We start from the raw sequence: 26,833 nt of genomic DNA, 5'->3' as shown, positions 1-26,833 counted from the left end.
CTGAGCTGGCTCTTTCCCATGCTGACCGCTGTACCGTGTTCTGTGTTTCAGAGAATGTGGTCCTTGCTGGAGGGGTTGGAGCAGAGCCTGGGGTCCGTGCCCAGTAGCATGGCAGCTCAGCTGGGGGAGATGGGTCACTTCCTGGAGGCTCTGAGGGAGGCCTGTAGCCACACGCCCATAGACCTCCGCACAGTGGAGGACCTCCTGACTGCTGAGGTGGAACGCTCTGCCACTGCTGCTCAACTCAGTACCAACACTCTCCAGGTCAGAGATATACCATAACCTAACACTCTCCAGGTCAGAGATATACCATAACCTAACACTCTCCAGGTCAGAGATATACCATAACCTAACACTCTCCAGGTCAGATATATACCATAACCTAACACTACAGGTCAGAGACATGTTATAACATAACACTACAGGTCTCAGACATGTTTTAACCTAACACTACAGATCAGAGACATGATATAACATAACAATACAGGTCAGAGACATGATATAACAACAATACAGGTCAGAGACATGTTATAACATAACACTACAGGTCAGAGACATGTTATAACATAACACTACAGGTCTCAGACATGTTATAACATAACACTACAGGTCAGAGACATGATATAACACCCAATGCACCACTCTAAAGTACGTCTTGACTTACAGCTTATACGAGAAGCTCAGGGAGGAGTTTGGAAGGAGCTGCAGGTGCTGCGTGACGAGGCCGGCGATGGGTTGGATGAGGAGAGGAGTAAGACCTCCACCCTGCTGCAGGCTCTGGACAACTCTCCCCTGAAGCCGGACCAGCTGCAGCTTCTCAGTGACAACCAGAAGCTCCTCCTGCAGCTGCACAGCTCCCAGAACCAGCTCACAGTAGGTCACCTCCGCCCACAGAACCGGCTCACAGTAGGTCACCTCCGCCCACAGAACCGGCTCACAGTAGGTCACCTCTGCCCACAGAACCAGCTCACAGTAGGTCACCTCCGCCCACAGAAGCAGGTGCTGGTGTAGTGGGTGCTGCTGCTCTAGGTGCTGTTGTAGTGGGTGCTGCTCTAGTGGGTGCTGCTCTAGGTGCTGTTGTAGTGGGTGCTGCTCTAGTGGGTGCTGCTCTAGGTGCTGCTCTAGTGGGTGCTGTTGTAGTGGGTGCTGCTCTAGGTGCTGCTCTAGTGGGTGCTGCTCTAGGTGCTGATGTAGTGGGTGCTGCTCTAGGTGCTGTTGTAGTGACTGCTGCTCTAGGTGCTGCTGCTCTAGTGGGTGCTGCTCTAGGTGCTGGTGTAGTGACTGCTGCTCTAGGTGCTGGTGTAGTGGGTGCTGCTCTAGGTGCTGCTGCTCTAGTGGGTGCTGCTCTAGGTGCTGGTGTAGTGACTGCTGCTCTAGGTGCTGGTGTAGTGGGTGCTGCTCTAGGTGCTGGTGTAGTGGGTGCTGCTCTAGGTGCTGTTGTAGTGGGTGCTGCTCTAGGTGCTGGTGTAGTGGGTGCTGCTCTAGGTGCTGTTGTAGTGGGTGCTGCTCTAGGTGCTGCTGTAGTGGGTGCTGCTCTAGGTGGTGCTGCTCTAGGTGCTGGTGTAGTGGGTGCTGCTCTAGGTGCTGTTGTAGTGGGTGCTGCTCTAGGTGCTGGTGTAGTGGGTGCTGCTCTAGGTGCTGCTGCTCTAGGTGCTGGTGTAGTGGGTGCTGCTCTAGGTGCTGGTGTAGTGGGTGCTGCTCTAGGTGCTGCTCTAGGTGCTGGTGTAGTGGGTGCTGCTCTAGGTGCTGTTGTAGTGGGTGCTGCTCTAGGTGCTGGTGTAGTGGGTGCTGCTCTAGGTGCTGCTCTAGTGGGTGCTGCTCTAGGTGCTGGTCTAGTGATGTATCTGCCTGGGTGTCTCCAGGCGCTGGAGGAGGCCCAGCTGAGGTCCAGTGAGCGGCTGACCATCAACAAGAGGACCACCCAGCTGCTGCAGACGGAGCTGCAGGACGCCTGCGCCAAGATCCACGACAGGGAGACGGCCGTCAGCACCCTCAGGAGCAAGCTGCGACTGTCAGAGGAGGTCAGTCTGTCACCTCTAGCGCTACACTGTACTATAGAGGTCAGTCTATCACCGCTAGCTCTACACTGTACTATAGAGGTCAATCTATCACCTCTAGCTCTACACTGTACTATAGAGGTCAGTCTATCACCTCTAGCTCTACACTGCACTATAGAGGGCAGTCTATCACCTCTAGCTCTACATTGCACTATAGAGGTCAGTCTATCACCTCTAGCTCTACACTGTACAATAGAGGTCAATCTATCACCTCTAGCTCTACACTGTACTATAGAGGTCAGTTTATCACCTCTAGCTCTACACTGCACTATAGAGGGCAGTCTATCACCTCTAGCTCTACATTGCACTATAGAGGTCAGTCTATCACCTCTAGCTCTACACTGTACAATAGAGGTCAATCTATCACCTCTAGCTCTACACTGTACTATAGAGGGCAGTCTATCACCTCTAGCTCTACACTGTACTATAGAGGTCAGTCTATCACCTCTAGCTCTACACTGCACTATAGAGGGCAGTCTGTCACCTCTAGCTCTACACTGCACTATAGAGGTCAGTCTATCACCTCTAGCTCTACACTGTACTATAGAGGTCAGTCTATCACCTCTAGCTCTACACTGTACTATAGAGGTCAGTCTATCACCTCTAGCTCTACACAGGAGTCTGTGTATTGTATGTAACTAGTGATCCTTTCAGTAGTACATGGATCATGGGTGTGGTTGTGTTGTCAGGCCCAGGCCCGGATGCAGGCGCCCCCTAGTGTCCTGGAGCTGGAGGCGCTCCGGGGCAAGGTGCTGGAGTTGGAGGTGGAGGTCACCGCAGCCACCAGCAAACACCAGAACGAGTGAGGCCCCTCTTCTGCTGACCGTACACCACATCGCATTAAGGAGCGGGCGGGGGTTAGTCAGACGGTCACGTGTCGCTGTGTTTGGGTCGCAGGGTGAAGAGTCTGAGCAGTCGGCTGAACGTCAAGGAGGAGTCTCTGAGGAAGCTCCGAGAGACGCTGAGGAAATCCCAGCCGGAGCAGCAGGAGTCCTGTAAGAACCTCACCCCTTCATCGTGACATCACCCCTTCATCATGACATCACCCCTTCATCATGACATCATGACATCACCCTTCAGCATGACCTCACCCCTTCATCATGACATCACCCCTTCAGCATGACACCACCCCTTCATCATGACATCACCCTTCATCATGACATCACCCCTTCATCATGACATCACCCCTTCAGCATGACCTCACCCCTTCATCATGACACCACCCCTTCAGCATGACCTCACCCCTTCATCATGACACCACCCCTTCAGCATGACACCACCCCTTCATCATGACATCACCCCTTCATCATGACCTCACCCCTTCATCATGACATCACCCCTTCATCATGACCGCACCCCTTCATCATGACCTCACCCTTCATCATGACACCACCCCTTCATCATGACCGCACCCTTCATCATGACATCATGACATCACCCTTCATCATGACATCACCCCTTCATCATGACATCACCCCTTCATGTACTGACTGGGTGAGGTCACGCTGTGGTCCTGTACTGACTGGGTGAGGTCACGCTGTGGTCCTGTACTGACTGGGTGAGGTCACGCTGTGGTCCTGTACTGACTGGGTGAGGTCACGCTGTGGTCCTGTACTGACTGGGTGGGGTCACGCTGTGGTCCTGTACTGACTGGGTGGGGTCACGCTGTGGTCCTGTACTGACTGGGTGGGGTCACGCTGTGGTCCTGTACTGACTGGGTGGGGTCACGCTGTGGTCCTGTACTGACTGGGTGAGGTCACGCTGTGGTCCTGTACTGACTGGGTGAGGTCACGCTGTGGTCCTGTACTGACTGGGTGGGGTCACGCTGTGGTCCTGTACTGACTGGGTGAGGTCACGCTGTGGTCCTGTACTGACTGGGTGAGGTCACGCTGTGGTCCTGTACTGACTGGGTGGGGTCACGCTGTGGTCCTGTACTGACTGGGTGGGGTCACGCTGTGGTCCTGTACTGACTGGGTGAGGTCACGCTGTGGTCCTGTACTGACTGGGTGAGGTCACGCTGTGGTCCTGTACTGACTGGGTGGGGTCACGCTGTGGTCCTGTACTGACTGGGTGGGGTCACGCTGTGGTCCTGTACTGACTGGGTGAGGTCACGCTGTGGTCCTGTACTGACTGGGTGAGGTCACGCTGTGGTCCTGTACTGACTGGGTGGGGTCACGCTGTGGTCCTGTACTGACTGGGTGAGGTCACGCTGTGGTCCTGTACTGACTGGGTGGGGTCACGCTGTGGTCCTGTACTGACTGGGTGAGGTCACGCTGTGGTCCTGTACTGACTGGGTGAGGTCACGCTGTGGTCCTGTACTGACTGGGTGGGGTCACGCTGTGGTCCTGTACTGACTGGGTGAGGTCACGCTGTGGTCCTGTACTGACTGGGTGAGGTCACGCTGTAGTCCTGCAGGGCGAGGACCTGTTCTGCCGGCTCACCAACCCCCAGGGCGCCAACGTCCAGACCAGCGGCTCCCTGGAGCGGGCCAAGCTGGACGAGGAGATCCGCCTGCTGCAGCTGAAGGTCACCGAGCTGCAGAGGTGAGGCCTGCTGTCCCCACTAGACCCCCCCCTCCTACAGTCTGTAGACCCCCTCCTACAGTCTGTAGACCCCCTCCTACAGTCTGTAGACCCTCCTCCTACAGTCTGTAGACCCCCTCCTACAGTCTGTAGACCCCCCTCCTACAGTCTGTAGACCCTGACTACGGCTCTCTCCCCTCCAGTCTGGTGTCCAGCCAGAAGGCGGAGATCAGCAGCCACCAGGCGGAGATCTCCAAGTGGAGGTCCAGGGCCGTGACCCTGAAGGGGAAGACCCGGGCGGAGCGGCCCCGCTCGCCGGCGCCCGCCACGCCCTCCAAGAAGAGGCCGGACCCCGCCGCCTCCGAATCCTCGCGCTTCTTCAGCTCCCCCAAGAGGTTCCAGAAGGCCCTGGACTCCCCGCGGCGGGGTGGGGGGGGGGAGGACTCCCCGCGGAGGGTCCTGGAGTCTCCGGCCAACGTCCCGGACCCCAACAAGACCGCCGGCCTGGACTCCACTGGGTTCTTGGGGTCCACCCTCGGCGCCGGCCTCCGCCGGCCCAAGCAGTTCTTTGATAACTCCAAAATGGGCCTCGACCCAGGTGGGTTCACCGCCCTCCACCGGGCTGTTTACACTGGGTGTACTGGGGCTGTTTACACTGGGTCTGTTTACACTGGGTGTACTGGGTCTGTTTACACTGGGTGTACTGGGTCTGTTTACACTGGGTGTACTGGGGCTGTTTACACTGGGTATACTGGGTCTGTTTACACTGGGTGTACTGGGTCTGTTTACACTGGGTCTGTTTACACTGGGTGTACTGGGTCTGTTTACACTGGGTGTACTGGGTCTGTTTACACTGGGTCTGTTTACACTGGGTGTACTGGGTCTGTTTACACTGGGTGTACTGGGGCTGTTTACACTGGGTGTACTGGGGCTGTTTACACTGGGTATACTGGGTCTGTTTACACTGGGTCTGTTTACACTGGGTGTACTGGGTCTGTTTACACTGGGTGTACTGGGTCTGTTTACACTGGGTGTACTGGGGCTGTTTACACTGGGTATATTACACTGGGTGTACTGGGTCTGTTTACACTGGGTATACTGGGTCTGTTTACACTGGGTATACTGGGTCTGTTTACACTGGGTGTACTGGGGCTGTTTACACTGGGTGTACTGGGTCTGTTTACACTGGGTGTACTGGGGCTGTTTACACTGGGTATATTACACTGGGTGTACTGGGTCTGTTTACACTGGGTATACTGGGTCTGTTTACACTGGGTATACTGGGTCTGTTTACACTGGGTGTACTGGGTCTGTTTACACTGGGTATACTGGGTCTGTTTACACTGGGTATACTGGGTCTGTTTACACTGGGTGTACTGGGGCTGTTTACACTGGGTATACTGGGTCTGTTTACACTGGGTATACTGGGTCTGTTTACACTGGGTATACGGGGTCTGCTTATACTGGGTCTGTCTGAACCATCTATTTATACTGGGTCTGCTTATAGTCAGTCTGTTTTTACTGGGTCTGCTTCTGCTTATACTGGGTCTGTTTATACTGGCTCCATTTGTACTGGGTCTGTTTATACTGGGTTTACTGGGTCAGTTTGTACTGGGTATACTGGTTCTGTTTGTACTGGGTCTGTTGATAGTGGATATACTGGGTCTGTTTATCCTGGCTCAGTTTGTACTGGGTATACTGGGTCTGGTCTGTTTGGAGTTCCTCAGAACATGATGTTTTCATTTTTTTTCTTTAATCAGATATTTTTTCTGCTCAATTAAACATGGACGACGACTCTGAGACTATAGAAGAGGGTAATGTGTGTGTGTGTGTGTGTGTGTGTGTGTGTGTGTGTGTGTGTGTGTGTGTGTGTGTGTGTGTGTGTGTGTGTGTGTGTGTGTGTGTGTGTGTGTGTGTGTGTGTGTTCACTGTGTGGGTGTGGGTGTGTGTGGTGTTAAAGGGACACCTTTCATTGGATCAGGAGGCATCATGTCAGCCGTTGTACAACATGAGCTCCTGTCCCTGCACACCTCCTTTAACTCTACTTTGTCTTCAGACTTTAAAAGGGAATCGTCATGCAACCACTAATATGGTGCAGAACTCTCATCTTCTTTTCAGACTTAGGCCCTGTCCCAATTCTCCCCCTAACCCTAGATTTGAGCCCTAACCCTAGATTTTGCGCGTTCCCGCAAAGGGGTAGGGTGTCCCAATACTTAGGGGAGCAAGGGTGCTGTTTTTCCCTTAAAATCAACCCTTGAACGCTAGCCAGCTCGGGAGCTGACTTGCAGCTAAGGGCACTCAAAGCAAGTGTTCTTGTTAAGGGGAGAGGAATGGAACTGGGCCTTAAACTTCATCTTGTTTTCAGGACTTTCATTTCCATATATCTTTGAGACTTTAACCTTCACCTTTGGGTCAGACATGAACTTGTATCTTTGTTTCCAGGCTGTAATCTTCGTTTTTGTTTTCCAGATGCTTTGTCTAGCGTGGAGCCCAGAGAGGAGATGTGGCCTCTCTCTCCAAAGCAGGAGGAGATGTGCAACACTCAATGAGGACTTTGAAACACCTTCTCAGCCATGTTCTGCTCTGTTCCTGTTCTGTACTTTTGTTTTATACTTTTAAGTAGTCTTAAAATATTTAAATTAAACCAATAAAGAATTCAGATTCCGATTCAGAAAACTTCATTGTGTGTCGTAACCGAAAATCTTCTTTGACGGCGTGTACTGATAATGTACTGATGAGCATTACTCATAATGACATGACGATATACATGAACGAAGGACGGTTCCCAGAGCTGGTTTGTCGATTGCTTCAGAATGGGAAATTGAAAGTCTGTTTTCAGTTGTGAAATGCACTTTATGACATTCTGTACAAGAGTGGGGCCACTCACAGGAGGACAACAGCGGACCACACCATTGGCCTGATCGCCTGAGGAGAAGGAACTTGTAACCGGAAGGTTGCTAGTTCGATCCCCGGCTCCTCCTAGTGTCGGTGTGTCCCTGAGCGAGACGCTTAACCCTCACTGCTCCTGACGAGCTGGCTGTCGCCCTGCGTGGTTGACTCCGCCGTCGGTGTGTGTTAACCGTTGTAGGTTGCTTTGGATAAAAGCGTCTGCTAAATGCCCTAAATGTAAAAATGTAAACATGGTGATGGAATAAGCATTGATTTTGCTTTTATGTAGCCTTGAATACTTTCTATATGATTTTTGTAATACTTTAGTTAAAACTCTTATCTGTTTTGTGAATACTTTAGTTTTAAATTGGGCTTGGTCATCTTATTACCTGCATTGTTAAGAGCTTGGAACACAATAATTTCATTGCCAGCAAGGATGGATATAATACTGCCTTTTAATTTTTTGGCATTTGACAGATTTAGAAGTTCAAGAACTTGAACTTGAGTCCCGTGGATCACGAATGTATAATAAGAACAAATAAAAAACAAGTAAAAAGGTTTCACGCTTTATTTATTTTTACTCCGACGATCCAACTTTTACTTTGAAGGCTGGCGGTGGTGTGTGGTGTGTACCGTGATTGGTCCGACGTTACCTGTGTTCTGGTGACGTAATTCCGTCTCTTGGTTTTTAACCAATCGGCATCGAGTCAACGTCATCACGTAAGCGTAAAGGCAGAAGGAGCGGGAGCGTTCGGTGAACTACTGAACACCGACGAACACAAACCGGTGACTATTTAATATCTATCACATATCAAACATTTAAAACATATTCACTCATTATCGCTCTGTTCTGAGCCGGCAGCAGCTTGATAAGCCGCTCAGGGTGAGCCTTGTGTGTCGTCTTTATTAACGTCTGAGCTGACCCTGTGTTTCTGGGGGTGAATCTACTTTGTTATGGTCTCAAAGTATTTATATATATATATATATATATATATATACATACTTATTTATTATGTTTCAACAGCCGTCCTTCCACACACACGTTTCAGAATGTCATTTATTTAACGTATAAGGTCTCTGACTTATCCAACCTCATAGTATAACGTTAGTATATATAGGTGTATCATATATATTAGTGTATGATCTGGGTTATATGTGGTAGGCCTGGGCAATAAAACGATAAATTATTCTATCGTGATAGACCTTTGATCAATGTTCAATATATATCGAAAAGAGACTGGACCACCGAATCTAGCAGCTGGGTTTGTTACACAAACTCGGTTCCATACTTATTTACAATAATTGAGTGTTTTTCATGTTGTGTCGACATTGGAGTATTTATCAAGGAAGAACAGTGGAAGGTCATATTAAGTGGTAAACAGTTTAAATGTTTAAATCCAGCATGGTAATTCCTAGTATTTTAGGTCATTAAAATGATCAATAGTTATCGATATCGATCAACATGATCAAGTTATATCGTGACATGTCTTTCGGCCATACCGCCCAGGCCTAATATGTTGTATGAGTGTTGATCAACTTGTCTGTTTGGTCTCAGAGCGTCATGGCCATGAGGAGCGAGGTGCGGGTGGAGGAGGAGCTGGAGGTGGAGGAGAACTTCGGCCCTCAGCCCATCAGTCGACTGGAGGTAGGGGCCCTGAAACATCTCCACATAGCTCGTGTTTACATCGTCTCTCTCTCTCTCTCTCTCTGTCTGTTGATTATTTCTGAGTTGGTCTTTGTATTCATTCAGTCCCATAACCTCCTCCCACATAATTGGACTGAAGGCCTAAAGGCGTCACTAAATGTTAAATAATAATTTAAATGGTTAATGGCTAAATCCAGAAGACTAAATGTAAATAGGGAGAGTGAAAGACTAATGATAGATGTATTAAACGTAGGAGAGAGACAGACTGATGATAGATGTGTTACATGTAGGAGAGAGACAGACTGGTGATAGATGTATCACATGTAGGAGAGAGACAGACTGGTGATGGATGTGTTACATGTAGAAGAGAGACAGACTGGTGATAGATGTGTTAAACGTAGGAGAGAGACAGACTGGTGATAGATGTGTTAAACGTAGGAGAGAGACAGACTGGTGACGATGTGTTAAACGTAGGAGAGAGACAGGCTGGTGACGATGTGTTAAACGTAGGAGAGAGACAGACTGGTGATGGATGTGTTACATGTAGGAGAGAGACAGGCTGGTGATAGATGTGTTAAACGTAGGAGAGAGACAGACTGGTGACGATGTGTTAAACGTAGGAGAGAGACAGACTGGTGATGGATGTGTTAAACGTAGGAGAGAGACAGACTGGTGATGGATGTGTTAAACGTAGGAGAGAGACAGGCTGGTGATAGATGTATTAAACGTAGAAGAGAGACAGACTGGTGACGATGTGTTAAACGTAGGAGAGAGACAGGCTGGTGACGATGTGTTAAACGTAGGAGAGAGACAGGCTGGTGACGATGTGTTAAACGTAGGAGAGAGACAGGCTGGTGATAGATGTGTTAAACGTAGGAGAGAGACAGGCTGGTGACGATGTGTTAAACGTAGGAGAGAGACAGGCTGGTGACGATGTGTTAAACGTAGGAGAGAGACAGGCTGGTGACGATGTGTTAAACGTAGGAGAGAGACAGGCTGGTGACGATGTGTTACACGTAGGAGAGAGACAGGCTGGTGACGATGTGTTACACGTAGGAGAGAGACAGGCTGGTGACGATGTGTTACACGTAGGAGAGAGACAGGCTGGTGACGATGTGTTACACGTAGGAGAGAGACAGGCTGGTGACGATGTGTTACACGTAGGAGAGAGACAGGCTGGTGACGATGTGTTACACGTAGGAGAGAGACAGGCTGGTGACGATGTGTTACACGTAGGAGAGAGACAGGCTGGTGACGATGTGTTACACGCTGTGTGCTTGCAGCAGAGCGGTGTGAGCAGCAGTGACCTGAAGAAGCTGGAGGAGGCCGGCTTCCACACCATCGAGGCGGTGGCCTACACCCCCAAGAAAGAGCTGCTGCACATCAAGGGCATCAGCGAGGCCAAGGCCGACAAGATCCTGGTGGGTTAGACCGCTGGTAACCAGGCAGCACACTGACGGGTTAGACAGCTGGTAACCAGGCAGCACACTGACGGGTTAGACAGCTTTAGTAACCAGGCAGCACACTGACGGGTTAGACAGCTTTAGTAACCAGGCAGCACACTGGTAGGGTTAGACAGCTTTAGTAACCAGGCAGCACACTGGTAGGGTTAGACAGCTTTAGTAACCAGGCAGCACACTGGTAGGGTTAGACAGCTAGTAACCAGGCAGCACACTGGTAGGGTTAGACAGCTAGTAACCAGGCAGCACACTGACGGGTTAGACAGCTAGTAACCAGGCAGCACACTGATGGGTTAGACAGCTAGTAACCAGGCAGCACACTGACGGGTTAGACAGCTAGTAACCAGGCAGCACACTGACGGGTTAGACAGCTAGTAACCAGGCAGCACACTGGTAGGGTTAGACAGCTAGTAACCAGGCAGCACATTGACGGGTTAGACAGCTAGTAACCAGGCAGCACACTGATGGGTTAGACAGCTAGTAACCAGGCAGCACACTGACGGGTTAGACAGCTAGTAACCAGGCAGCACACTGACAGGTTAGACAGCTTTAGTAACCAGGCAGCACACTGACAGGTTAGACAGCTTTAGTAACCAGGCAGCACACTGATGGGTTAGACAGCTTTAATAACCAGGCAGCACACTGATGGGTTAGACAGCTAGTAACCAGGCAGCACACTGACGGGTTAGACAGCTAGTAACCAGGCAGCACACTGACGGGTTAGACAGCTAGTAACCAGGCAGCACACTGATGGGTTAGACAGCTTTAGTAACCAGGCAGCACACTGACGGGTTAGACAGCTTTAGAAACCAGGCAGCACACTGGTAGGGTTAGACAGCTTTAGTAACCAGGCAGCACACTGACAGGTTAGACAGCTTTAGTAACCAGGCAGCACACTGATGGGTTAGACAGCTTTAATAACCAGGCAGCACACTGATGGGTTAGACAGCTAGTAACCAGGCAGCACACTGACGGGTTAGACAGCTAGTAACCAGGCAGCACACTGACGGGTTAGACAGCTAGTAACCAGGCAGCACACTGATGGGTTAGACAGCTTTAGTAACCAGGCAGCACACTGACGGGTTAGACAGCTTTAGAAACCAGGCAGCACACTGGTAGGGTTAGACAGCTTTAGTAACCAGGCAGCACACTGACGGGTTAGACAGCTTTAGTAACCAGGCAGCACACTGGTAGGGTTAGACAGCTAGTAACCAGGCAGCACACTGACAGGTTAGATAGCTTTAGTAACCAGGCAGCACACTGATGGGTTAGACAGCTTTAGTAACCAGGCAGCACACTGACAGGTTAGACAGCTAGTAACCAGGCAGCACACTGACGGGTTAGACAGCTAGTAACCAGGCAGCACATTGACGGGTTAGACAGCTAGTAACCAGGCAGCACATTGACGGGTTAGACAGCTAGTAACCAGGCAGCACACTGATGGGTTAGACAGCTAGTAACCAGGCAGCACACTGACGGGTTAGACAGCTAGTAACCAGGCAGCACACTGACGGGTTAGACAGCTAGTAACCAGGCAGCACACTGATGGGTTAGACAGCTAGTAACCAGGCAGCACACTGACGGGTTAGACAGCTAGTAACCAGGCAGCACACTGACGGGTTAGACAGCTAGTAACCAGGCAGCACACTGACGGGTTAGACAGCTAGTAACCAGGCAGCACACTGACGGGTTAGACAGCTTTAGTAACCAGGCAGCACACTGACGGGTTAGACAGCTTTAGTAACCAGGCAGCACACTGGTAGGGTTAGACAGCTAGTAACCAGGCAGCACACTGACGGGTTAGACAGCTTTAGTAACCAGGCAGCACACTGACGGGTTAGACAGCTTTAGTAACCAGGCAGCACACTGACGGGTTAGACAGCTTTAGTAACCAGGCAGCACACTGACGGGTTAGACAGCTAGTAACCAGGCAGCACATTGACGGGTTAGACAGCTAGTAACCAGGCAGCACACTGATGGGTTAGACAGCTAGTAACCAGGCAGCACACTGACGGGTTAGACAGCTAGTAACCAGGCAGCACATTGACGGGTTAGACAGCTAGTAACCAGGCAGCACACTGATGGGTTAGACAGCTAGTAACCAGGCAGCACACTGACGGGTTAGACAGCTAGTAACCAGGCAGCACACTGGTAGGGTTAGACAGCTTTAGTAACCAGGCAGCACACTGACAGGTTAGACAGCTTTAGTAACCAGGCAGCACACTGACGGGTTAGACAGCTTTAGTAACCAGGAAGCACACTGGTAGGGTTAGACAGCTTTAGTAACCAGGCAGCACACTGATGGGTTAGACAGCTTTAGTGACCAGACAATGTGATGATGATGATGATGATGATGTCATTTCCTGGTAGGCGGAGGCGGCCAAGCTGGTGCCCATGGGCTTCACCACGGCAACGGAGTTCCACCAGAGACGGGCCGAGATCATCCAGATCTCCACCGGCTCCAAGGAGCTGGACAAGCTGCTGCAGGGTGAGCACACACACTGACTGACTGACTGACTGACTGACTTTTCTTATTTTCTTCCCGACTTAATAAGGTTGTATTGTTTGTTTCCTCCAGTCCAAATAAGGGTATGTTCTATGTTTCCTCCAGACCAAATAAGGGTATGTTCTATGTTTCCTCCAGACCAAATAAGGGTATGTTCTATGTTTCCTCCAGACCAAATAAGGGTATGTTCTATGTTTCCTCCAGACCAAATAAGGGTATGTTCTATGTTTCCTCCAGACCAAATAAGGGTATGTTCTATGTTTCCTCCAGACCAAATAAGGGTATGTTCTATGTTTCCTCCAGACCAAATAAGGGTATGTTCTATGTTTCCTCCAGACCAAATAAGGGTGCGTTCTATGTTGTTGCAGGTGGAATGGAGACGGGTTCCATCACAGAGATGTTCGGAGAGTTCCGGACGGGGAAGACCCAGCTGTGCCACACTCTGGCTGTCACCTGCCAGGTGAGTCCACTAGCACCACAGTCCACTAGTACCAGAGTCCACTAGTACCACAGTCCACTAGTACCAGACCCACAGTCCACTAGTACCACAGTCCACTAGTACCACAGTCCACTAGTACCAGACCCACAGTCCACTAGTACCACAGTCCACTAGTACCACAGTCCACTAGTACCGGAGTCCACTAGTACCGGAGTCCACTAGTACCGGAGTCCACTAGTACCGGAGTCCACTAGTACCACAGTCCACTAGTACCGGAGTCCACTAGTACCGGAGTCCACTAGTACCAGAGTCCACTAGTACCACAGTCCACTAGTACCACAGTCCACTAGTACCACAGTCCACTAGTACCACAGTCCACTAGTACCAGACCCACAGTCCACTAGTACCACAGTCCACTAGTACCACAGTCCACTAGTACCGGAGTCCACTAGTACCGGAGTCCACTAGTACCGGAGTCCACTAGTACCGGAGTCCACTAGTACCGGAGTCCACTAGTACCACAGTCCACTAGTACCGGAGTCCACTAGTACCGGAGTCCACTAGTACCAGAGTCCACTAGTACCACAGTCCACTAGTACCACAGTCCACTAGTACCACAGTCCACTAGTACCACAGTCCACTAGTACCAGAGTCCACTAGTACCACAGTCCACTAGTACCAGAGTCCACTAGTACCAGACCCAGAGTCCACTAGTACCAGAGTCCACTAGTACCACAGTCCACTAGTACCAGACCCACAGTCCACTAGTACCACAGTCCACTAGTACCACAGTCCACTAGTACCACAGTCCGCTAGTACCAGACCCACAGTCCACAGTCCTGTTGTCCTCCTGTCCTGTTGAACCCTGTGTCTCCGTGTCTCCGTGTCTCTGTGTCTCTGTCTCTCTCTGTGTCTCTGTGTCTCTGTGTCTCTGTGTCTCCGTGTCTCCGTGTCTCCGTGTCTCCGTGTCTCCGTGTCTCCGTGTCTCCGTGTCTCCGTGTCTCTGTGTCTCCGTGTCTCTGTGTCCCTGTGTCTCTTGTGTCTCTTGTGTCTCTCTGTCTCTCTGTGTCTCTGTGTCTCTGTGTCTCTGTGTCTCTGTGTCTCTGTGTCTCTGTGTCTCCGTGTCTGTGTCTCTGTGTCTCTGTGTCTCTGTGTCTCTGTGTCTCTGTGTCTCCGTGTCTCCGTGTCTCTGTGTCTCTGTGTCTCTGTGTCTCTCTGTGTCTCTCTGTGTCTCTGTGTCTCTGTGTCTCTGTGTCTCTGTGTCTCTGTGTCTCTGTGTCCCCGTGTCTCTGTGTCCCCGTGTCCCCGTGTCTCCGTGTCTCCGTGTCTCCGTGTCTCCGTGTCTCTCTGTGTCTCTGTGTCTCTGTGTCTCCGTGTCTCTGTGTCTCTCTGTGTCTCTGTGTCTCTGTGTCTCTGTGTCTCTGTCTCTCTCTGTGTCTCTGTGTCTCTGTGTCTCTCTGTGTCTCTGTGTCTCCGTGTCTCTGTGTCTCTCTGTGTCTCTGTGTCTCTGTGTCTCTGTGTCTCTGTCTCTCTCTGTGTCTCTGTGTCTCTGTGTCTCTCTGTGTCTCTCTGTGTCTCTGTGTCTCTGTGTCTCTGTGTCTCTGTGTCTCTGTGTCTCTGTGTCCCCGTGTCTCTGTGTCCCCGTGTCTCTGTGTCCCCGTGTCTCTGTGTCTCTGTGTCTCCGTGTCTGTGTCTCTGTGTCTCTGTGTCTCTGTCTCTCTCTGTCTCTCTGTGTCTCTGTGTCTCTGTGTCTCTGTGTCTCTGTCTCTCTCTGTGTCTCTGTGTCTCTGTGTCTCTGTGTCTCTGTGTCTCCGTGTCTCTGTGTCTCTGTGTCTCTGTGTCTCTGTGTCTCTGTGTCTCTGTGTCTCCGTGTCTCCGTGTCTCCGTGTCTCCGTGTCTCTGTGTCTCTGTGTCTCCGTGTCTCCGTGTCTCTGTGTCTCTGTGTCTCTGTGTCTCCGTGTCTCTGTGTCTCCGTGTCTCTGTGTCTCTGTGTCTCCGTGTCTCCGTGTCTCTGTGTCTCCGTGTCTCCGTGTCTCTGTGTCTCTGTGTCTCCGTGTCTCTGTGTCTCTGTGTCTCTGTGTCTCCGTGTCTCTGTGTCTCTGTGTCTCTGTGTCTCCGTGTCTCTGTGTCTCTGTGTCTCTGTGTCTCCGTCTCTCTCTGTGTCTCTGTGTCTCCGTGTCTCCGTGTCTCTGTGTCTCTGTGTCTCTGTGTCTCTGTGTCTCTGTGTCTCTGTGTCTCTGTGTCTCCGTCTCTCTCTGTGTCTCTGTGTCTCTGTGTCTCTGTGTCTCTGTGTCTCTTGTGTCCTGTGCTCCAGCTGCCCATCGACCAGGGCGGAGGAGAGGGGAAGGCCATGTACATCGACACCGAGGGAACCTTCCGGCCCGAGCGCCTGCTGGCCGTGGCGGAGAGGTGAGCTGCTCCTGGTCAGGAGTGGGCGGGGCTTAACCCCCAACCACCAATAGAATCACTCTACTCTTTACTAACTGTTGTCTCCTGTCTCCTACCTGTCTCCTGTCTCCTACCTGTCTCCTGTCTCCTACCTGTCTCCTGTCTCCTACCTGTGTCCTGTCTCCTACCTGTGTCCTGTCTCCTACCTGTCTCCTACCTGTGTCCTGTCTCCTACCTGTCTCCTACCTGTGTCCTGTCTCCTACCTGTCTCCTGTCTCCTTCCTGTGTCCTGTCTCCTACCTGTCTCCTGTCTCCTACCTGTCTCCTGTCTCCTACCTGTGTCCTGTCTCCTACCTGTCTCCTACCTGTGTCCTGTCTCCTACCTGTCTCCTACCTGTGTCCTGTCTCCTACCTGTCTCCTACCTGTGTCCTGTCTCCTACCTGTCTCCTGTCTCCTTCCTGTGTCCTGTCTCCTACCTGTGTCCTGTCTCCTTCCTGTCTCCTTCCTGTCTCCTGTCTCCTTCCTGTCTCCTGTCTCCTTCCTGTCTCCTGTCTCCTTCCTGTCTCCTGTCTCCTTCCTGTCTCCTGTCTCCTTCCTGTCTCCTGTCTCCTTCCTGTCTCCTGTCTCCTACCTGTCTCCTGTCTCCTACCTGTCTCCTACCTGTCTCCTGTCTCCTACCTGTGTCCTGTGTCCTGTCTCCTACCCGTGTCCTGTCTCCTACCTGTCTCCTACCTGTGTCCTGTCTCCTACCTGTGTCCTGTCTCCTACCTGTCTCCTGTCTCCTACCCGTGTCCTGTGTCCTGTCTCCTACCCGTGTCCTGTGTCCTGTCTCCTACCCGTGTCCTGTCTCCTACCCGTGTCCTGTGTCCTGTCTCCTACCTGTCTCCTGTCTCCTGTCTCCTTCCTGTGTCCTGTCTCCTACCCGTGTCCTGTGTCCTAGGTACGGGCTGGTGGGCGCTGACGTCCTGGACAACGTGGCGTACGCCCGGGCCTTCAACAGCGACCACCAGACCCAGCTGCTGTACCAGGCCTCCGCCATGATGGCCGAGTCACGGTAGGCCCCGCCCCCTGTGTGTGTGTGTGTGTGTAACATAACATATAGTGTGTGTAACATTTAGTGTGTGTGTAACATAGTGTGTGTGTGTGTGTGTGTGTAACATAGTGTGTGTGTGTGTGTGTGTAACATTTAGTGTGTGTGTGTGTGTGTGTAACATATAGTGTGTGTGTGTGTGTGTAACATATAGTGTGTGTGTGTGTGTGTAACATATAGTGTGTAGGTGTGTGTGTAACATATAGTGTGTAGGTGTGTGTGTGTGTGTAACATATAGTGTGTAGGTGTGTGTGTAACACAGTGTGTAGGTGTGTGTGTGTGTAACACATAGTAGGTGTGTGTGTGTGTAACATATAGTGTGTGTGTGTGTGTGTGTGTGTGTGTGTGTGTGTAACACATAGTGTAGGTGTGTGTGTGTGTAACACATAGTGTGTGTGAGTGTGTGTGTGTGTGTGTGTAACACATAGTAGGTGTGTGTGTGTGTAACACATATAGTGTGTAGGTGTGTGTGTGTGTGTGTAACACAGTGTGTGTAGGTGTGTGTGTGTGTAACACAGTGTGTGTGTGTAGGTATGCCCTGCTCATCGTGGACAGCGCCACCGCTCTGTACCGGACGGACTACTCCGGTCGGGGGGAGCTGTCGGCCCGGCAGGGTCACCTGGGCCGCTTCCTCCGCATGCTGCTGCGCCTGGCCGACGAGGTCCGTCACCCCCACCCGACCTCCACACCTCCACCCGACCTCCACACCGTCACCCCCACCCGACCTCCACACCGTCACCCCCACCCGACCTCCACACCGTCACCCCCACCCGACCTCCACACCTCCACCCGACCTCCACACCGTCACCCGACCTACACACCGTCACCCCCACCCGACCTACACACCGTCACCCCCACCCGACCTCCACACCGTCACCCCCACCCGACCTCCACACCGTCACCCCCACCCGACCTCCACACCGTCACCCCCACCCGACCTCCACACCGTCACCCCCACCCGACCTCCACACCGTCACCCCCACCCGACCTCCACACCGTCACCCCCACCCGACCTCCACACCGTCACCCCCACCCGACCTCCACACGTCACCCCCACCCGACCTACACACCGTCACCCCCACCCGACCTCCACACCGTCACCTCCACCCGACCTACACACCGTCACCCCCACCCGACCTCCACACCGTCACCTCCACCCGACCTACACACCGTCACCTCCACCCGACCTACACACCGTCACCTCCACCCGACCTACACACCGTCACCTCCACCCGACCTCCACACCGTCACCCCCACCCGACCTCCACACCGTCACCCCCACCCGACCTCCACACCGTCACCCCCACCCGACCTCCACACCGTCACCCCCACCCGACCTACACACCGTCACCCCCACCCGACCTACACACCGTCACCCGACCTACACACCGTCACCTCCACCCGACCTCCACACCGTCACCCCCACCCGACCTCCACACCGTCACCCCCACCCGACCTACACACCGTCACCCGACCTACACACCGTCACCTCCACCCGACCTCCACACCGTCACCCCCACCCGACCTCCACACCGTCACCCCCACCCGACCTACACACCGTCACCTCCACCCGACCTACACACCGTCACCTCCACCCGACCTCCACACCGTCACCTCCACCCGACCTACACACCGTCACCCCCACCCGACCTACACACCGTCACCTCCACCCGACCTACACACCGTCACCTCCACCCGACCTACACACCGTCACCCCCACCCGAGCTACACACCGTCACCCCCACCCGACCTCCACACCGTCACCTCCACCCGACCTACACACCGTCACCCCCACCCGACCTACACACCGTCACCTCCACCCGACCTACACACCGTCACCTCCACCCGACCTACACACCGTCACCCCCACCCGAGCTACACACCGTCACCCCCACCCGACCTCCACACCGTCACCTCCACCCGACCTACACACCGTCACCCCCACCCGACCTACACACCGTCACCTCCACCCGACCTACTCACCGTCACCTCCACCCGACCTACACACCGTCACCTCCACCCGACCTACACACCGTCACCTCCACCCGACCTACACACCGTCACCCCCACCCGAGCTACACACCGTCACCCCCACCCGACCTCCACACCGTCACCTCCACCCGACCTACACACCGTCACCCCCACCCGACCTACACACCGTCACCTCCACCCGACCTACACACCGTCACCTCCACCCGACCTACACACCGTCACCTCCACCCGACCTACACCTCCGTCACCTCCACCCACACTGAACTTACCTCGCGGCCCTCCTTCCTGTTGTGATTCTAGTTCGGCGTTGCCGTGGTGATCACCAACCAGGTGGTGGCCCAGGTGGACGGGGCGGCCATGTTCTCGGCCGACCCCAAGAAGCCGATTGGAGGAAACATCATGGCCCACGCCTCCACCACGCGGTGAGGCCTCCGGCTGGAAGCGGGAGCTCCCGGCTTCAAAATAAAGGCGCACCAACAATGTTTGAGGATATTTAGATTGATAAAAACTCTTCGTTGCCCCAATGCAGTGACTGCTGATCTTCTGAACACATTGAATGGGGAATAAAGTATACAAAATGAATTAAATACAGCGATCAAAAAATAACTCTGCTGGTCTATTTGACCAACGGTTGACTGACGGAAGACCACCGAAGCTTCTTCTGAGTGCTCTGATTGGCAGGCTGTACCTGAGGAAGGCTCTGATTGGCTGCTGTGTTTGCAGGCTGTACCTGAGGAAGGCTCTGATTGGCTGCTGTGTTTGCAGGCTGTACCCTGAGGAAGGCTCTGATTGGCCGCTGTGTTTGCAGGCTGTACCCTGAGGAAGGCTCTGATTGGCTGCTGTGTTTGCAGGCTGTACCCTGAGGAAGGCTCTGATTGGCCGCTGTGTTTGCAGGCTGTACCCTGAGGAAGGCTCTGATTGGCTGCTGTGTTTGCAGGCTGTACCCTGAGGAAGGCTCTGATTGGCTGCTGTGTTTGCAGGCTGTACCCTGAGGAAGGCTCTGATTGGCCGCTGTGTTTGCAGGCTGTACCCTGAGGAAGGCTCTGATTGGCTGCTGTGTTTGCAGGCTGTACCCTGAGGAAGGCTCTGATTGGCTGCTGTGTTTGCAGGCTGTACCCTGAGGAAGGCTCTGATTGGCTGCTGTGTTTGCAGGCTGTACCCTGAGGAAGGCTCTGATTGGCTGCTGTGTTTGCAGGCTGTACCTGAGGAAGGGGCGGGGCGAGACGCGGATCTGTAAGATCTACGACTCCCCCTGCCTCCCGGAGTCGGAGGCCATGTTCGCCATCAACGCGGACGGCGTGGGCGACGCCAAGGACTGAGCCGTCGCCACGACGACCACACGACCACATGACGTCGGGCGGGGCACCGACCCGGACGACCCGGACAGTCAATTATGTTTTTCAGTTTGTAAAAAACGTTTTTCCGTTTTATTCCGGCGTGATCCCGGGCACGGCGTCACGACGCCGGCCGGTCGCTAAGGAGGCTTCGGTTGCCCGGCGACCAGGCCTGTTGCCTAGGAACCACGGAGCCACGCCCTCCACAGCCCCAACGGGGCCCCCTCCGAGGAGACGGAGAGAGATATATCGTTTGGTCATAATTTAACGTACTTGTGTTTTGTCGTCGTGATGTTTTTTTTTGTTTTGTTTTTTTGCGTGAGAAAAAGGAAAAGTCTAAGCCCCGCCCCCCGTCTTGTATATTTTTAGCAGACGTCCCCCTGTACATAAAGTGTAATAATAATAAATGTTTTAGCGTCTACCGGAACACGGCCCCCTTTCTGCGTCACACAAAAGACACGCACGCGGCTCGCCGTTTCAGATTACGTTTCAAACTTTAATTTAACTTTCAGGCAGAAGGAGACGTCAACAAACCAAATCTCAGAGGAAACAAAACGTCCACACGACCAATCAGGGCCGCCCCGACGCAGCGGGGGGGCGGGTCCACGCAGCCGCTGCACATCCAACATCTAGAATAAGTCAACACACAGTGCCCCCCCACCCCCCTCCCCCCTAAACCCCCCCCTCCCCCCGGGGTTTGAGACCCGGGTTCAGCCTGGTCGGTCGAGGGGGGGGGAGACGTTCCTGGTGTTTGGTCACAGACAAAACAGACGATAAGCGGACCCAAAATATTCAAAAATACAATATTTAAAAGGATTATTCCATAATTAAGAATGTGTTATAACGGCTGGAAAGTAACATCACACTAAGTTCACTTCAAATCATCGGAATGTCTTCTTCACGTTAAGATCAGGGTGTTAAGAGGCAAGGCTCCCCGGACCTGGTTAGAGATATTAGAATAACACGCGCTGCCTTCGATAACTTCATGGGGTCTTCACAGTGGTGCTCCTGTTCTGAGAGTGGGCGTGGTCTGGGGTTCCGACGGACAGCCCAACCGGCCAATCAGTGCCGGTCGAGTGTCATTGGTCGGTCAAAGCCGACAGCTCCGCCTCCAGTGTTGCCGTCTCTTCGTCCTGGAGATGAAATGAAAGTGGTTTTAAACGTGACCTCAGGGATCAGCCAGACCTTCCTTCGCGCCTCGCCGCTCAGCCTCACCTCGTCGGGCGTGGGGGGGGCTTCCAGAGCCAATCGGGTCCACCGGCCCGCCTCCGGCGCGTTCCCCAGCTCCTTGTGACACTGCAGCAGAGAGAAAGACCTCAGGACCAGCAGAGAAAGACCTCAGGACCAGCAGACAGAAAGACCTCAGGACCAGCAGAGAAAGACCTCAGGACCAGCAGACAGAAAGACCTCAGGACCAGCAGAGAAAGACCTCAGGACCAGCAGACAGAAAGACCTCAGAAATGATGAGATGTTCCGATACCATCTTTTCCTTCCCGATACCGATTAAATAAGAATCGTCCGATACCGATATATACTGATAAAGCACGTAGCATCGGAATGACTCACAGAACTTTCTCTTACGATGACAGCAATGTCGAGAGTCGCTTCACTTACTGTCCACAAATTTCAGAACTAGTAACTTTACTGAACAGTACTTTTTTTCAGAACTAGAGCATTTACATTTATAATCTAAATGATCTAATAGTAGATTTGTATTCTTCTAGTTAAGCGTGAGCGTCCATTGTTTTTTCCTAGTTGGTAGCTCGAACGCGCGGCCGTCTGAGACGTGGAGACGTTTCCCGCTGCGACCGTCGGCGAACGCAGCGCGACAGAGTAGTGTCAGACGTTCTCTGATTCCGGTATCTGTCTGAACAAACTCCACTCAGAGTCAGCAGCAGATCCGACGACGGCGGCGGCGGCGGCGGCGGCAGCAGACGCCACTAGGAGCAGCCTGGTTCGTTACCTTGGCGATGTGCAGTCGGAGCAGCCTGGAGTATCCGGGGCTGAGCTGCTCTGCCTGGGGACGGAAACAAGAGCAGCGGTCACCGTCGGTCTCCCAGCACGCTGCCTTCACGTTCACATGCAGGGCCTTGAATGGACGCTATCGTCCAAAGCGACTCACAACCATTAACACACATTCACCCCCCGACGGCGGAGTCGACCGCGCAGGGCGACAGCCGGCGGGTCAGGGAGCAGTCAGGGTGAGGAGGCGTCTCGCTCAGGGGACACCTCCACACTCACAGCCAGGAGGAGGAGGAGGAGCCGGGGGGATCGAACCAGCGACCTTCCGGTGACCAGCCGACCCGCTCTGCCTCCTGAGCTAAACCGACCGACCCCCCCCCCCCCCAACGCGTGGACGTGGTACCTTCATGAAGTGGCCCAGGGCGTCCTGCAGCGAGGCCTGGGGGGGCTGCTCGTACAGCGCGGCAGCGGCCTTCCTCTCCAGCCAGCCCAGCGTCGCCACCTGCAGGACAAACCAGTCAGCCCAGTCCACCAGTCAGCCCAGTCCACCGTGTCCACCAGTCAGCCCAGTCCACCGTGTCCACCAGTCAGCCCAGTTCACCGTGTCCACCAGTCAGCCCAGTCCACCAGTCAGCCCAGTTCACCGTCTCCACCAGTCAGCCCAGTCCACCGTATCCACCAGACCTGGTAGGACCCCCTCCTATACACATGGTACCTGGTAGGACCAGCTCCTATACACATGGTACCTGGTAGGACCAGCTCCTATACACATGGTACCTGGTAGGACCAGCTCCTATACACATGGTACCTGGTAGGACCAGCTCCTATGCACATGGTACCTGGTAGGACCAGCTCCTATGCACACGGTACCTGGTAGGACCAGCTCCTATACACATGGTACCTGGTAGGACCAGCTCCTATACACATGGTACCTGGTAGGACCAGCTCCTATACACATGGTACCTGGTAGGACCAGCTCCTATACACATGGTACCTGGTAGGACCAGCTCCTATACACATGGTACCTGGTAGGACCAGCTCCTATACACATGGTACCTGGTAGGACCAGCTCCTATGCACATGGTACCTGGTAGGACCAGCTCCTATACACATGGTACCTGGTAGGACCAGCTCCTATACACATGGTACCTGGTAGGACCAGCTCCTATACACACGGTACCTGGTAGGACCAGCTCCTATGCACATGGTACCTGGTAGGACCAGCTCCTATACACATGGTACCTGGTAGGACCAGACGGTACCTGGTAGGACCAGCTCCTATACACATGGTACCTGGTAGGACCAGCTCCTATACACATGGTACCTGGTAGGACCAGCTCCTATACACATGGTACCTGGTAGGACCAGACGGTACCTGGTAGGACCAGCTCCTATGCACATGGTACCTGGTAGGACCAGCTCCTATGCACATGGTACCTGGTAGGACCAGCTCCCCAGCAGGTGGAAGGCCAGCGGGAGGTCGTCCCTCAGGGCCAGAGCGCGGTCCAGATGTTCCTGCAGCCGACAGAAGGAAACCCTCAGAGAACCGTCTGGTCCACAGTGTGTGTGTGCGTGTGTGTGTGTGTGTGTGTGTGTGTGTGTGTGTGTGTGTGTGTGTGTGTGTGTGTGTGTGTGGACCTTGAGGATGCGTTGGCTCTTCAGTTTGCTGTGCATGCTGTCTGTCTGCGCCGTCAGCCCGGCCAGCACCGCAAAGCTGCACACAGACGGAAGAGATGGTGACCACTTCCTCTACAGCAGGATACAGGGCGGGGCTAAACAGGAAGCGCGCCTACTGCTCAATGAGGGAAGCCATCACTGTTTAGTGCCTTATGTGGGCGTGGCTGAAAGGGGCGTGTCTTAAAGGGGGGCACACCTTAAAGGGGCGTGTCTTAAAGGGAGTACATCGTAAAGGGGCGTGTCTTAAAGGGAGCACATCTTAAAGGGGCGTGTCTTAAAGGGGCATGTCTTAAGGGGGCGTGTCTTAAAGGGAGTACATCTTAAAGGGGCGTGTCTTAAAGGGGCGTGTCTTAAGGGGGCGTGTCTTACCGTATGTGACAATCTGCATCCAGATCACCCTTCCTCAGGACACTCTCTGCCTCGTCACGACCTGCACACACATGAACACGCTTCAAACACACACACACACACCGCTTCAAACACAAGCACACACACACACACACACACACACACACCGCTTCAAACTACACACACTTCAAACTACACACACACTGCTTCAAACACAAGCACACACACACACCGCTTCAAACTACACACACTTCAAACTACACACACACTGCTTCAAACACACACACACACACACACACACCGCATCAAAAACAAGCATGCACACACACACGCTTCAAACTACACACACACACACACACACACACACACACGCGCGCGCGCGCGCGCGGGGGGTGTACCCTGCTGTGCGATGGTGCTCCGCTCCTCGGGGTCGCGGGCGGAGGCGTGCGCGGCGCTGTACGCCCGCGCCAGACGCCACAGGAAGTCCTTGCTGTCGCCGTACTGTCGCCATGGAAACAGACATCACAGGACTGGGTTCACTCAAAGACGGCAGGAAGAGCCGAACCATCTCACATCCTGAGGGCTGGGCCTCAGCGAGTCGTGTGTGTGTGTGTGTGTGTGTGTGTGTGTGTGTGTGTGTGTGTGTGTGTGTGTGTGTGTGTGTGTGTGTGTGTGTGTGTGTGTGTGTACCTGTGGGCCAGCAGTGTGTGTGTGTGTGTACCTGTGTCCTGTGGGCCAGCAGTGTGTGTGTGTGTGTGTGTGTGTGTGTGTACCTGTGGGCCAGCAGAGTGTGTGTGTGTGTGTGTGTGTACCTGTGTCCTGTGGGCCAGCAGAGTGTGTGTGTGTGTGTGTGTGTGTACCTGTGGGCCAGCAGAGTGTGTGTGTGTGTACCTGTGGGCCAGCAGAGTGTGTGTGTGTGTGTGTGTGTGTGTGTGTGTGTGTGTGTGTGTGTGTGTGTGTGTGTGTGTGTGTGTGTGTGTGTGTACCTGTGTGCGGTGGGCCAGCAGTGTGTGTGTGTGTGTGTGTGTACCTGTGTGCGGTGGGCCAGCAGCAGCCCCAGGCCGTCCGCTCTGAGCCGGGCGTCTCCGGTCTGCAGCACGTCGCTCTGGGCCAGCAGCAGCGCCAGCTCCCCGCTCAGCGCCTCCTTCAGCGGCGCCTCCTGCTCCTCCTGCTCCTCCTCCTCCTCCCCCGGGGACTCCTCCTCCTGAGACTCCTCCTGCCGCAGGGTCAGCACCGTGGCACAGCTCTGGTCCTCCTCCTCCTCCTCCTCCTCCTCCTCCTCCTCGGACTCCTCCCCCCCCCTCCCCCCCTCCCCCTCCCCCTCCTCCCGGTCCGTCTCCCGGTCCGTGTAGTCAGAGTCCGCGTACGCAGTAGAGTACCTGAGAGAGACAGACACACGTTATATTATATACATTATACACATTATATACATTATATATTATATACATTATATATTATATACATTATATATTATATACATTATACACATTATACATTATATACATTATACATTATATATTATATATTATACACATTATATATTATATACATTATACACATTATATATTATATACATTATACACATTATATATTATATACATTATACACATTATATATTATATACATTATACACATTATATATTATATACATTATACACATTATACATTATATACATTATACACATTATATATTATATACATTATATATTATATATTATATACATTATATATTATATACATTATACACATTATATATTATATACATTATACACATTATATAATATATACATTATACACATTATATATTATATACATTATACACATTATATATTATATACATTATACACATTATATAATATATACATTATACACATTACATATTATATACATTATACACATTATATACACTTTATATATTATATACATTACATACTTTCTTCAGACAAATGTACTTATTGTAAGTCGCTTTGCATAAAAGTGTCTGCTAAATTCCATAAATGTAAATTGTAAATATATTAAATCCATTATATATGATATATATCTATTATAATATACATTATATATGTATTATATATAATACATATAGTCTGCTGTGGGTGTGAGCCCAACGAGGGCTCAGGAGGACACTAACGAGAGGAGCGCTCCGATTGATCCAGAGCGCCTGAGCCCGTCGAGGGCTCCGTCCCGATTGGCCGGAGCCGGGGGGCACCTACCCGGCCTCGCTGGCCCCGCCCTGCGTGCTGGCGGCGCCCTGGCTGGCGGTGAAGTAGACGGAGCTGGAGCTCTGGGAGTCGCTGCGCTCTCTGAGGGGGCGGCGCCGCCGCGCCCGCTGGCTCTCCTCCACGCCCCTCCTGGAGAGAACAACCTTTATTCACACCTCACACGCTGACACCACCGCCGGAGGAGCTGCTGCTCGTAGTAGTCTCTCTCTCTCTCTTCTCGTCCTCCACTAACCTCTCTCTCTCTCTCCCTCAGGCCTCCACTAACCTCTCTCTCTCTCTCTCTCTCTCTCTCTCTCTCTCT

General features: G+C 52.7%; 3 protein-coding genes across 6 annotated transcripts in view; 2 read left to right on the top strand and 1 right to left on the bottom strand.

Annotated features, from left to right (window-relative positions):
- Positions 1 to 7,983, top strand: part of cenpe (centromere protein E) — a 29,679-nt gene extending 21,696 nt beyond the window's left edge. For all 4 annotated transcript variants that reach the window (XM_084483768.1, XM_084483769.1, XM_084483767.1 and 1 more), the window contains 8 exons: positions 52 to 264; positions 667 to 873; positions 1,863 to 2,021; positions 2,747 to 2,859; positions 2,955 to 3,052; positions 4,465 to 4,600; positions 4,783 to 5,177; positions 7,049 to 7,983. In XM_084483768.1, the coding sequence (XP_084339894.1) occupies positions 52 to 264; positions 667 to 873; positions 1,863 to 2,021; positions 2,747 to 2,859; positions 2,955 to 3,052; positions 4,465 to 4,600; positions 4,783 to 5,177; positions 7,049 to 7,128 (1,401 nt within the window). In that variant the 3' untranslated portion in view covers positions 7,129 to 7,983. The remainder of the gene's footprint in view (positions 1 to 51; positions 265 to 666; positions 874 to 1,862; positions 2,022 to 2,746; positions 2,860 to 2,954; positions 3,053 to 4,464; positions 4,601 to 4,782; positions 5,178 to 7,048) is intronic.
- Positions 7,984 to 8,208: 225 nt separating this feature from the next.
- On the top strand, positions 8,209 to 20,697 carry rad51 (RAD51 recombinase). The gene is made up of 10 exons (XM_084483541.1): positions 8,209 to 8,254; positions 9,024 to 9,113; positions 10,397 to 10,534; positions 12,944 to 13,061; positions 13,448 to 13,539; positions 15,833 to 15,927; positions 16,848 to 16,961; positions 17,529 to 17,658; positions 19,290 to 19,411; positions 20,185 to 20,697. Exons 2-10 carry the CDS (start codon positions 9,030 to 9,032, stop codon positions 20,306 to 20,308), a joined length of 1,017 nt encoding a protein of 338 aa, XP_084339667.1. The 5' UTR covers positions 8,209 to 8,254; positions 9,024 to 9,029; the 3' UTR covers positions 20,309 to 20,697.
- Positions 20,698 to 21,024: 327 nt separating this feature from the next.
- The window catches only part of rmdn3 (regulator of microtubule dynamics 3), a gene marked incomplete at its 5' end in the record, with an annotated part of 7,021 nt that continues 1,212 nt past the window's right edge, over positions 21,025 to 26,833 (bottom strand). The window contains 10 exons of the mRNA XM_084484207.1: positions 21,025 to 21,456; positions 21,539 to 21,619; positions 22,287 to 22,340; positions 22,689 to 22,787; positions 23,723 to 23,800; positions 23,924 to 23,999; positions 24,332 to 24,392; positions 24,709 to 24,811; positions 25,341 to 25,689; positions 26,524 to 26,675. Of these exons, the coding sequence (XP_084340333.1) occupies positions 21,403 to 21,456; positions 21,539 to 21,619; positions 22,287 to 22,340; positions 22,689 to 22,787; positions 23,723 to 23,800; positions 23,924 to 23,999; positions 24,332 to 24,392; positions 24,709 to 24,811; positions 25,341 to 25,689; positions 26,524 to 26,675 (1,107 nt within the window). The 3' untranslated portion in view covers positions 21,025 to 21,402. The remainder of the gene's footprint in view (positions 21,457 to 21,538; positions 21,620 to 22,286; positions 22,341 to 22,688; positions 22,788 to 23,722; positions 23,801 to 23,923; positions 24,000 to 24,331; positions 24,393 to 24,708; positions 24,812 to 25,340; positions 25,690 to 26,523; positions 26,676 to 26,833) is intronic.

This window comes from Micromesistius poutassou (assembly GCF_964030765.1).
Source record: "Micromesistius poutassou genome assembly, chromosome: 19".
Taxonomy (NCBI): Eukaryota; Metazoa; Chordata; class Actinopteri; order Gadiformes; family Gadidae; genus Micromesistius; species Micromesistius poutassou.
The sequence above is the reverse complement of the archived record's forward strand: the minus strand, read 5'-3'. Positions and strand labels throughout refer to the sequence as shown.